The 13,112-nt window shown below is 45.2% G+C and overlaps 1 protein-coding gene across 10 annotated transcripts in view; it reads right to left on the reverse strand.

The window, feature by feature from the left end:
* The window catches only part of MIGA1 (mitoguardin 1), an 82,508-nt gene that overhangs the window by 52,873 nt on the left and 16,523 nt on the right, over window positions 1-13,112 (reverse strand). For all 10 annotated transcript variants that reach the window (XM_063939035.1, XM_063939034.1, XM_063939033.1 and 7 more), the window contains exons 3-7: window positions 9,737-9,917; window positions 7,270-7,403; window positions 6,705-6,831; window positions 4,595-4,731; window positions 3,642-3,765 (exon numbers count right to left, since the gene is read on the reverse strand). In XM_063939035.1, the coding sequence (XP_063795105.1) occupies window positions 3,642-3,765; window positions 4,595-4,731; window positions 6,705-6,831; window positions 7,270-7,403; window positions 9,737-9,917 (703 nt within the window). The remainder of the gene's footprint in view (window positions 1-3,641; window positions 3,766-4,594; window positions 4,732-6,704; window positions 6,832-7,269; window positions 7,404-9,736; window positions 9,918-13,112) is intronic.

The following is a 13,112-nucleotide window of genomic DNA, read 5'->3' on the forward strand; positions in this document are numbered from 1 at the left end:
GGGTTATGCCATTCCCATAGGATGCACCACGGTGCAGGGAAAAAAAGAAGAAGTAAAATTACTCCTTTTACCATCAGGCTACCCCCAACTCAGCAAGGAGCAGGGCCGTCTTTTCGTATGGGCTCAATGGGCTCTTGCCCAAGGGCCCCAAGAGTATAAGGGCCCTAGGCTGATAGCTGAGGGTCCCCTCTTTCCAGGGGTACCAGATTTTTGAAAATCGAACCTGGGGAACCGGAGATATCCAACGTGAAAGCAGTGGTCCCCATCCAAGCCTGTTAATTGCTCTTCCCAGCCAGATATCTCAGGTTCTGTCTGACTTAAGAGTTTTTGTGAGGGTATAATCCAAAAGCTGTGACTCTCTCCTTTCAGTGGTCCCTGCTCCAGCTGCACACGCCTAATATGCAGTTTTATATTTTCATCTGTGAATTGCTCTGGCACCTGACCTCTGATACCCAAGTCCCTAGTACCTCCTGACAGGTGTCCCCAGTACCTCCTGAAAGGTGTCCCCAGTTCCTCCTGAAAGGTGGGACTCTAGTGTTTTTAGCCCATTCAAAGCTAAGAAATATATTTTCAGGAACTGGAGATATCTGCAGTCAAGTAAGCTGCCCTCCCACCGGAAAATGATGAATAATAAGCCCACTCCACTATCCACCCTCCCCTACGTATTAAACACCCCCTACCACCCTTCATTCAGCCCAATGCCCCCTTCTACAGTTTAGCCTCATCTGTGCAGTAAAGGAGTAATTAGCAGAAATGACTGCTCCAGGTCCTACATGCTCAGCGGAAGATAAAACACCCCCTACCGCCCGCAGGACATCAAAGCTGCCGCTGAGGGCACCCCCCACCCCTACCACTGGAGGATAGGTAGGGGGCCCAGTGCATTGCTGTGCCCAGGGGCCTACACTGCTGTTAAGACGGCCCTGGCAAGGAGACAGCGCTATCTTTTGGTGATTGTTATAATTTTTATGAAAAGGTGATATTTACATTGGGCACAGTTGGTAGAGGGTTAGTTGTGTGTATAATTAGGTGGTCGGAAATCCTCTAAAATAGATAATCCAAAACATTACCAGCCGCCTATAAATACACACAACTAAATGATGGACAAGTTGTTTTTTATAGATCGGTATTTTTATTTTTGGGTAAGGTTGGTAAAGAGTTAATCGTCTGTATTTGGAGGTGGTTGGTAATTCTGTAACATGGCTAATCCACCCAAACACTTTACCAGCTGCCTAGAAATACTCCACAGAGCAAATGGTTTATTTCAATGTACAATAATAAAGCAATTCATTAATTGAATATCTAAAAGAGGACACAATGGATGTCAGATTCATTCAGCACCCATGGATTTAATAGCAAGTGGGTGCTATTCGTGTATACACCGCATCTGGGCACGTGCCGGATCTCTCTTATTCACCCACTTCACGTCTCCATAAACACATCGGATCAGACGCGTCTCACAGACTAAACATTTACACTGGCAGAGGACAGAACAATAACACTTTCCAGGAGCCGCCAAGATTCCCGGCTGCTTTTATCCCGTCCCAAAGTTACTAAAGCTTTATTTAATTAAATACAACATAAAAGCTCAGAGAAGAATTCCAATAAATGATTTGCAGAGATGCCCAATAAACACGGATATTAACTATTTGCAGCAACAGGAAAATACATATCACAGGCTCAGCTGAATTACAAAAAATAAAAATAAAAAAAAAAGTTTTCAAATATTAAAATTACTCTAAAATGCCACAATTACAAGTCAATGGAACATCAGAATGAAAACTGATATTATATTATATCATATACATTTATTGTATTTCTCTGTTATGTACAAACCACCAGTGATTTAGTTGGTAGGGGAAGAAGAGGAGGGGGAAGGAGGGATTAGTACACTAGATGTAGTACTTCTTGTGGCCAGCAGGTGGCAGAAACAAGCATCTGCAGTGTAAGACAATCAGAAGAGACACTCCATCATCCACAAGCACTACGATTGGGAATAGTAACACCTGTGCAGAGTGCAGAAAGGCACCTTGCCCAAACCGTGCCAAGCGAAGCGAGCCTATGAGGGTACACGTTTCCACTAATTTGGCTTAGATATGGTTAAATATACAAAATGACATCCAAAAAAAACAAACAAAGTTGTGTTGACCATTACCATGTCAGCCTTTTGATCCTGCCAACCTAATGCATGTCAACCATATGGTGTCGACCTATTAGCTATCGATCTTTTGATTCCCCCCACCAACCTCTCCACACACATACAGCCCTGTATTCACTAACACAAACATCTCCTGATATACTCTGTGCTGCTGGGGCCTCTGCTCCTCCCACTATATAACTCTCAGTCTGTGGCTTCCTGCTGCCTCCATTCTCCTCCTCACATCATGTCACTGCCCCTGTCACATGCAGCCCTGTCCTCACTGACATATCATGCATGTCCTGATGTACTCTGTGCTGCTGGGGGCCTCTGCTCCTCCCACTATATAACTCTCAGTCTGTGGCTTCCTGCTGCCTCCATTCTCCTCCTCACATCATGTCACTGCCCCTGTCACATGCAGCCCTGTCCTCACTGACATATCATGCATGTCCTGATGTACTCTGTGCTGCTGGGGGACCCTGCTCCTCCACTGTATAACTCTCAGTCTGTGGCTTCCTGCTGCCTCCATTCCCCTCCTCACATCAGGTCACTGCCCCTATCACATGAAGCCCTGTCCTCATACATCACTCATCTCCTGATATACTCTGTGCTGCTGGGGACCCTGCTCCTCCACTATATAACTCTCAGTCTGTGGCTTCCTGCTGCCTCCATTCCCCTCCTCACATCATGTCACTGCCCCTGTCACATGCAGCTCTGTCCTCACTGACACATCACTCATCTCCTGATATACTCTGTGCTGCTGGGGACCCTGCTCCTCCCACTATATAACTCTCAGTCTGTGACTTCCTGCTGCCTCCATTCTCCTCCTCACATCATGTCACTGCCCCTGTCACATGCAGCTCTGTCCTCACTGACACATCACTCACCTCCTGATATACTCTGTGCTGCTGGGGACACTGCTCCTCCCACTATATAACGCTCAGTCTGTGACTTCCTGCTACCTCCATTCCACTCCTCACATCATGTCACTGCCCGTATCACATGCAGCCCTGTCCTCACTGACACATCACTCCTCTCCTGATATACTCTGGGCTGCTGGGGACACTGCTCCTCCCACTATATAACTCTCAGTCTGTGGCTTCCTGCTGCCTCCATTCCCCTCCTCACATCATGTCACTGCCCCTGTCACATGCAGCTCTGTCCTCACTGTCACATCAATCATCTCCTGATATACTCTGTGCTGCTGGGGACACTGCTCCTCCCACTATATAATTCTCAGTCTGTGGCTTCCTGCTGCCTCCATTCCCCTCCTTACATCATGTCACTGCCCCTGTCACATGCAGCCCTGTCCTCACTACTATAATTCCACAAGTGGACAGGTTTCGCAGGATAGAAAGAGCTCAAGAATTAATTCAAAAAATTGTTCAGATTACAGACATGCACCGCAAAAAAAAACACACAATACATGTGTTTTTTTTTAAAGCCTGAGGTTATAATCACCATGGAGCCACGGTTTAGACTGAAAGGTCACTTGGTAATCACTTACCAATGTCGTTAGCCTGGGATGCGGGATCGGACGCTCCGAGCGAGGCCTCGAACTCCTCCTGCAGGCGGTAAGCCCGTTGTAGTAAGGCTTCCAGTTTGTGGATGAATTCAGCACTCATAATATCCTGCAACATGAATTATATCAATGCAAGCACCAATATAACAGAGTTATATCATAAGGATTCCCTATTTAGCTACACATCCATCATCTATCTTGTGTACAGAAGGAGAAACAGGATAGTGTCAGCATTACCTGGATACTCTCAAATTAACCATATAGCAAAAGTCTATTTTATACTGTAATTAACGTACTATACACTGACAACATATCAAATCCTCATATTGCAGTATCGCTAGTAATGAAAACTTTGAATGCGTATATGACAATGCCATCAATGCGACCAGAATAAAAACGCAATTTAGTAAAACCCTAAGGGGTCTATTTACTAAGCCTTGGATGGAGATAAAGTACCAGCCAATCAGCTCCTGTCATTTTTCAAACCCAGCCGCTGACATGACCGTCATGAGCTGATTGGCTGGTACTTTATCTCCGTCCACTTTATCTCCATCCGAGGCTTAGTAAATAGATCCCTAAATATTTTCTTCACCCACAAAATTCTGGCAACACAGAGACCAATCATTCCGCTCAGCCCGAGTAACACAGCTGGTGGCGGAGCCGAGCTGCGGATCAGTCACGCCACGCGAGTGCCTGTAAGTGCGGTCGGACAATGACCTCTAACAGCATTTTAAAATATGGATTATTATTGGTAATTGCATCAGATGTAGAGTCACTTGCAAAGCATTACGGCCTGTGCTATTGGCGTCGCGGACAGGATCTCATCAAGCTGATTCAGACTCTGCTGCGGTTTTCTGTGCTTTACTTGGATGGAAGTGTCCAACTGAATTCACATTTTACATTCCAACAATAACACAGTACTACACGTCTCAGCCTACCTCCACGTTTTCTTCCGCGATTGCGTCACCTGCTCCCAGCCGGATGGAGCTGCAGTTGGCCTCATCTTCAGCCTGCCTATTCCGGAACGTGAGCGCTTGCTCCCACCGGCGCAAGGCTTCTTCAAACAACTCCATTCCTTTATAAAAAAATAATCAGAAATATACAATGTGTACAAACGTGCTGTAACTTATAACAGTCAGATTCTTGTTATCATTGTATGAGCCATACGGATGAGCCCCTTTTATTGGGGGTTGGTAAGTACGTTGAATTGTTTGCCCTTTGGGGCCCTTGGTTGCAATTTAAAACGGCTGCACATTGAAACCGTCAATTTCCTCGGCTGAGGCCCTTTTCCCCTTTCCCCAAGTTTTAGGTTTTGAGATAACAATATTTTGCTGCTGATACTAATTTACATGATGGTTGAAAAACTGCGAGTATTTCTCTCAATAAAAACATATTGTATTATCCGTGTCCCTTAACTTGAAATTATTCCAACAAAATGTATTGATGTAAAAAAAAAAAGTACAATGGGTTGCTATGGGTAACAGTGCTTTTTACATATTGCACCCGGTTGTTAAGGGCTAATTCCACCAGAAAAATAAATAAATCCGCTTTCGTTGGCTATTATTAAGCAAAAATAAATGCAAAATATTATAGAGCTGCATTATAGCAATCCCCCCCTGTCGAGGAAGGACAGTCCCCACACTTCCCAATGTCTGTCCCACTTCTCACGTCTGCAGATTTCTCCTCGTCCACACTGCCACAAGAAATGGTGACCCACGCAGGTGTGGGTTTGGATCGATCTCCACAAAACAGGCAAATAATATTTTGCAATTAAGTTTTATTTATCAAAAGGAAATTCACCTTTGGTAGCATTTTCCTTTAAATAAGCCTTTATGGCTACATAACCACCTGAGTTCAGCACATTCCAGTTCATCACTTTAAGGGGTCACTTCAAGTAGGGGTGATGTTTTGGCTGGGGTGCAATACAAGCCAAATTACTGATAGATGTTAATGCAGATCTAATGTATATTAGATATACATTCTGGTTTTATATATGTTTATTCAAAGAAATCTGCATATAAATGTCTTTTTCATACAATGTATGCGATTGAGCAAAAGGGAATGGTTATCATTAACATAACATGGGTACAATGTTACAAAAATGTCTGCATTTTTCGGATTTTCTGTAATATTACTATTTTATCCCCGGCATGTTCATGTTTATTACGAAGACTGTGAGCTTCATACAGCTCATCCAAGATAGGAGGTTTCAGCCATAAACTTAAATGGGACAGTGCCCCTAGTGGCCACATCATGATGCAACATGGTAGATTTATATAAGGAGCGAATACTTTTCACCACAGTAACTGTAGGACGTGGAGTCTGTTCTCAGAGTCTGATCTGTGGTTATTATTATTACTATTATCTTGTATTTATAGAGGCACCAAAATGTGTACGCAGCGCCATACATGGTAAACATATAAAGTAGCAACAGGGTAACAGCATAAATACAATATCACAGGTGTCACAGGTTTTGAAACTATATAAAGTCAGTAAAACATCAGCTTCGATCCATTTTTTACTGCAAATAAAGTTGTAAGAGATTTACAAGGGAATGCACACCTTTAATCAATCACTGCTAGATAGACACAGACCTGGTGCTTAATTAGCAACAACCTTTTATTCCACATACTCTTCTATAATATACCTCCTGGCAGAGAGAGGCTGCGACCTGGTTATAGTAGAGCAAAGCACATGGAAAAGATGCATACGTAGGTCCATAATAAGGGGCACAGACAGTTCTGCCGGGCCCCAGTACTGTGAGGGGGGTGTGACCAATGTGGAGAGGTGTGGTCAGACCCCCTCCTTTGAAAATATAAAAAAAACTGTAGATTATGTGTAACATACTTGCCTACCTGACCCTCTCCATGAGGGAGAAAATGCTCTGTTCCTGGACTTTCCTGGTAATGTATGATTGCCATCACCTGTGGTGAAACACCTTTCTTATCAATGAACTAGTACACCACAGGTGATGGCAATCATACATTACCAGGAAAGTACATTACCCCCGCACAGTGGGGCGCCAGTGTCAGATTGCTCCCCACTTACCCATTAGGTAGAGATTTTCTGGAGTCGTAACTGGGATGTTTACAATCTTCATATCCTCTTCCTCAGCTTTATCCCAGGGATTGGAAGTGATACAGGTGCAGCCGTGACAGGAGTTGATACTTCGTACCTGACAAAAAACAAAAAAAAGGAAACTAATATATAACAAAGTAAAGGAGAGGTTTAATTGGTTTAGGAAGGCTCCCCCCATACTAGAGCAGACACGGAATTGGAAATTATCCAGGTGTGTAGTGAGCAGAGGAAATCAGTTTAGATAGTTTCACAAGACTTTCCTCTAGTCTCCAAACCTTCAAGCGTTTGTTGGGAGCTTATCAAATTCCAAAACCACTCACTTAACCGCCCCAAGTTATTTAAATCTGTCCAACATGTGTGGGCTACATGCAAAAGCCTCCAGTATTTACCCTGCATGCAAACTAAATGTATTTGCTCCCCTTGTAGTGCAGCATGTTTGTCCAGATGCAAAATTACTCCTTTTTATTTTTTGCCTTGGTCCCAACTCTGGCCCTTTGTGTGTAACGTTTTAAAAGAACGTTCCATTACGACTTACCGACGCCAAACTCTGCGCAGATCCTGAATAGTTACTGTACAATCCTCCGTTTAAGTGCAGCGCCTGGGACTCCTTCTCCTTCACCATGTTCAGCGACAGCGTTAAGTTCTGCCGGCTACTGGAGCAGCTGGAGCCTGTAGGCATCACACAGACCACAGAGAGAACGTGTTACACAGTGTACATATATTTTATATATATATTGTAACACTGTAAGGGTACAAGGTGCCGTTTCCTGGGATTAATGGCAGCATGCAGCAGCTGAGGAACCACACAAGTCCAGTTTCCGGTACAACTAGCCCCAGCCAGTTTTATTATACAGAAAATAAAACAAACAGCAAAAGAAAATACCTTGCCTGTCCGGCACTAACTAAACACAAGATGTTCCTAACGGTCACTAAACAAAAACACAGAGTTCTCCAGTAAACACTGTATAGCTCACTTGTATCAGGAAGCGTGTTTCTCTCACAGAGATCCTGCAGTCTTCCCAGGCAGTCTGCACACATTAATCAGGCTAGAAGCCCTATAAGACTCTTGCACAGCTGAAAGCCCTGATTAGCCTTCTGTGAGGCCAAAGATCCGAACTGGGCCCAATGTCTGGAACTCGCCCTATCTCTCTCTAAGGGCCCTTATCCAGCTTTTTCCAGCAAACTGAAAAGGTTCTAACAAAACAAAAGCATTTTCCTAGAAGTTTTCATTTTCTAAAATAGTGGTTCTCAAACTCGGTCCTCAGGACCCCACACAGTGCATGTTTTGCAGGTAACCCAGCAGCTGCACAGGTGTATTCATTACTCACTGACACATTTTAAAAGGTCCACAGATGGAGCAAATGATTTCACTTGCGATTCTGTGAGGTGACCTGCAAAACATGCACCGTGTGGGGTCCTGAGGACCGAGTTTGATAACCTGTGTTCTAAAACATGTAAGACAAGAACCTGGGACAAACATACCTGCCCTCAAACACTATCCCAGTGTTCTTGTCACAATATATATATATATATATATATATACACACACACATACATACACCATTACATCATCTGTATCCCTGCTTAGTATAGATTACTACTGAAAAGCACAAAGTTTGGATAAGTTGTCTGTAGAACGGTGGCACCACAACCTTCCAGAGGATCCTCACCACAGTAATCTGCTGCTGGGGCACCCTGCACGTTCCACTATGTATTTTGCAGTCTGTGGCTTCCTGCTTAACTCCGTACCCCTGCTGAAACCATGACGCTGCCCCTGTTACACTGCTCACCAACAGAAATCCTCTACAACATAGGTTCTCAAACTCGGTCCTCAGGACCCCACACAGTGCATGTTTTGCAGGTAACCCAGCAGTTGCACAGGTGTTTTAATTACTCACTGACACATTTTAAAAGGTACACAGGTGAAGCTAATTATTTCACTTGCGATTCTGTGAGGAGACCTGCAAAACATGCACTGTGTGGGGTCCTGAGGACCGAGTTTGAGAACCTGTGCTCTACAATGTTTCAAATTGTTTCTTGACCTAGTTCAAATCCTTGCAAAATCTATGATACATTGTTGAACTTTAGCTTTGAGACATATGTAAATCATAGAAAATATGTTTGAACTTCATTATTTACAATTGAACCAAGAACCTGAATATAGTAATGCTGAAACATTTTCAGACTGGCTTGAACACCCCTAACAACTGAAACCTTATTTTAATTAAAATGTAAGGAAAGTACAGGACAGGCGATGCACAAGGACGCACCGCGTGCTGGGAATATGACGGGAGAAGGCTGTGTCTCTGTTTTAGCGACAGGTCGCGAATGCAAACTCCAAACTGGAGATACAGTAACCGCTCAGGAGTTATACACCCTGCGGTAGTCAGGCCAAAAATTAAACTCAATATTAGGTAATTTGACTGAGTAGAAGCTTGAGATAAGAGGGGTACACTCACGAGCCATGTACAGACAACGCGTCCTGCTGTTCAATCATCTGTCAGTTTAAAAACTAGCGTACACACTAGCCAATGACCGTTCTGTACAGTACGATGATAGCATAAGACCTGATTTGTTGTTATAGATCTCGCCTCATCGTTCTGCCGCTATGAGCCAATTCAAATGATTGTCAGTTCGGGACGCTGGATTCTCGGGCCGGCGAGTCGGTAATAGGCCCACTTTCTGCACAGTGTGTACCCAGGATTAGTTCAAGCAGACGCGTTCAATTTCAATTTGAAATGGCTTGAAATTTAGGCCCCACTACAAAGACAATCACGAGCGCGCTGCCCGCTCATACACAAACATGGTGGCAGTAATACACTAAAACCAGGAGTGAAAAGTTGCTGTAATACCTTCATGTACATGAGATATGGGATACAATATAGTCCACAACTAGGATCCCTGTTCCTGATAATGATGTGATCACAATGATAACACTACTACTAGAGCGTACATGAGATTATGCCTAAATTAATTCCCCCCCCAGTCCCGCCTGTACCCACCTTTCTCCGAAGCCGCGTTTCTAGTGCTGTCTAGCAGGAGGTGGCCGGAATCCCAGGAGGGAATTTTGTTTTTCTTCTTCCCCCCTCGTCGTCTTCTAAAGTGACGGGCCAGGAAAATGAGAGTTATCGTGCCGACAGCGGTTATCGCCAAGATCTTCTTCAGCCCAGGGTGAGACTTCAGCTGTAACACAGAGCGGTAGTAAGTGGAAGACGCAGGCTGGTTTGTCTGCAGATTACATACAGCAATTAAAAAACAAACAAAACAAAAAAAATAAGAATTTACTTACCGATAATTCTATTTCTCATAGTCCGTAGTGGATGCTGGGGACTCCGTAAGGACCATGGGGAATAGCGGCTCCGCAGGAGACTGGGCACATCTAAAGAAAGCTTTAGGACTAACTGGTGTGCACTGGCTCCTCCCCCTATGACCCTCCTCCAAGCCTCAGTTAGGATACTGTGCCCGGACGAGCGTACACAATAAGGAAGGATTTGAATCCCGGGTAAGACTCATACCAGCCACACCAATCACACCGTATAACTTGTGATCTGAACCCAGTTAACAGTATGATAACAGAGGAGCCTCTGAAAAGATGGCTCCCAACAATAATAACCCGATTTTTGTAACAATAACTATGTACAAGTACTGCAGACAATCCGCACTTGGGATGGGCGCCCAGCATCCACTACGGACTATGAGAAATAGAATTATCGGTAAGTAAATTCTTATTTTCTCTAACGTCCTAAGTGGATGCTGGGGACTCCGTAAGGACCATGGGGATTATACCAAAGCTCCCAAACGGGCGGGAGAGTGCGGATGACTCTGCAGCACCGAATGAGAGAACTCCAGGTCCTCCTCAGCCAGGGTATCAAATTTGTAGAATTTAGCAAACGTGTTTGCCCCTGACCAAGTAGCTGCTCGGCAAAGTTGTAAAGCAGAGACCGCTCGGGCAGCCGCCCAAGATGAGCCCACCTTTCTTGTGGAACGGGCTTTTACTGATTTTAGCTGTGGCAGGCCTGCCACAGAATGTGCAAGCTGAATTGTACTACAAATCCAACGAGCAATAGTCTGCTTAGAAGCAGGAGCACCCAGCATGTTGGGTGCATACAGGATAAACAGCGAGTCAGATTTCCTGACTCCAGCCGTCCTGGAAACATATTTTCAGGGCCCTGACAACATCCAGCAACTTGGATTCCTCCAAGTCCCTAGTAGCCGCAGGCACCACAATAGGTTGGTTCAGGTGAAAACGCTGGAACCACCTTAGGGAGAAACTGAGGACGAGTCCTCAATTCCGCCCTGTCCGAATGGAAAATCAGATAAGGGCTTTTACAGGATAAAGCCGCCAATTCTGACACGCGCCTGGCCCAGGCCAGGGGCAACAGCATGACCACTTTCCATGTGAGATATTTTAACTCCACAGATTTAAGTGGTTCAAACCAATGTGACTTTTGGAACCCAAACTACATTGAGATCCCAAAGTGCCACTGGAGGCACAACAGGAGGCTGTATATGCAGTACCCCTTTTACAAACGTCTAAACTTCAGGGACTGAAGCTAGTTCCTTTTTTTTTTTTGGAAGAAAATTGACAGGGCCGAAATCTGAACCTTAATGGACCCCAATTTCAGGCCCATAGACACTCCTGTTTGCAGGAATGTAGGAATCGACCCAGTTGAATTTCCTCCGTCGGGCCTTACTGGCCTCGCACTACGCAACATATTTTCGCCAATTGCGGTGATAATGTTTTTGCGGTTACATCCTTCCTGGCTTTTGATCAGGATAGGGATGACTTCATCCGGAATGCCTTTTTTTTTTTTTTTTCCCCTTCAGGATCCGGTGTTCAACCGCCATGCCGTCAAACGCAGCCGCGGTAAGTCTTGGAACAGACAGGGTCCTTGCTGGAGCAGGTCCCTTCTTAGAGGTAGAGGCCACGGATCCTCCGTGAGCCTCTCTTGAAGTTCCGGTTACCAAGTCCTTCTTGGCCAATCCGGAGCCACGAATATAGTGCTTTCTCCTCTCCATCTTATCAATCTCAGTACCTTGAGTATGAGAGGCAGAGGAGGGAACACATACACTGACTGGTACACCCACGGTGTTACCAGAGCGTCTACAACTATTGCCTGAGGGTCTCTTGACCTGGCGCAATACCTGTCGAGTTTTTTAATCATGTGGACGACTTCTGGGTGAAGTCCCCACTCTCCCGGGTGGAGATCGTGCTGAGGAAGTCTGCTTCCCAGTTGTCCACTCCCGGAATGAATACTGCTGACAGTGCTATCACATGATTTTCCGCCCAGCGAAGAATCCTTGCAGCTTCTGCCATTGCCCTCCTGCTTCTTGTGCCACCCTGTCTGTTTACGTGGGTGACTGCCGTGATGTTGTCCGACTGGATCAACACCGGCTGACCTTGAAGCAGAGGTCTTGCTAAGCTTAGAGCATTGTAAATGGCCCTTAGCTTCAGGATATTTATGTGAAGTGATGTCTCCAGGCTTGACCATAAGCCCTGGATATTCCTTCCCTGTGTGACTGCTCCCCAGCCTCGCAGGCTGGCATCCGTGGTCACCAGGACCCAGTCCTGAATGCCGAATCTGCGGCCCTCTAGAAGATGAGCACTCTGCAACCACCACAGGATGGATACCCTTGTCCTTGGTGACAGGGTTATCCGCTGATGCATCTGAAAATGCGACCCGGACCATTTGTCCAGTAGGTTCCACTGGAAAGTTCTTGCGTGGAATCTAACAAATGGGATTGCTTCGTAGGAAGCCACCATTTTTACCCAGAACCCTTGTGCATTGATGCACTGAGACTTGGTTCGGTTTTAGGAGGTTCCTGATTAGCTCGGATAACTCCCTGGCTTTCTCTTCCGGGAGAAACACCTTTTTTCTGGACTGTGTCCAGGATCATCCCTAGGAAACAGAAGACAAGTCGTCGGAACCAGCTGCGATTTTGGAATATTGAGAATCCAATCGTGCTGCCGCAACACTACCTGAGATAGTGCTACACCGACCTCCAACTGTTCCCTGGATCTTACCCTTATCAGGGAATCGTCCAAGTAAGGGATAACTAAAATTCCCTTCCTTCGAAGGGATATAATTTCGGCCATTACCTTGGTAAAGACCCGGGGTGCCGTGGACCATCCCTACGGCAGCGTCTGAACTGATAGTGACAGTTCTGTACCATAACCTGAGGTACCCTTGGTGAGAAGGGTAAATTTTGACATGAAGGTAAGCATCCTTGATGTCCCGAGACATCATGTAGTCCCCTTCTTCCAGGTTCGCAATCACTGCTCTGAGTGACTCAATCTTGAATTTGAACCTCTGTATGTAAGTGTGCAAAGATTTTAGATTTTAGATTTAGAATCGGTCTCACCGAGCCGTCTGGCTT

Source organism: Pseudophryne corroboree, chromosome 9, assembly GCF_028390025.1.
Source record: "Pseudophryne corroboree isolate aPseCor3 chromosome 9, aPseCor3.hap2, whole genome shotgun sequence".
In the NCBI taxonomy this organism is placed as follows: Eukaryota; Metazoa; Chordata; class Amphibia; order Anura; family Myobatrachidae; genus Pseudophryne; species Pseudophryne corroboree.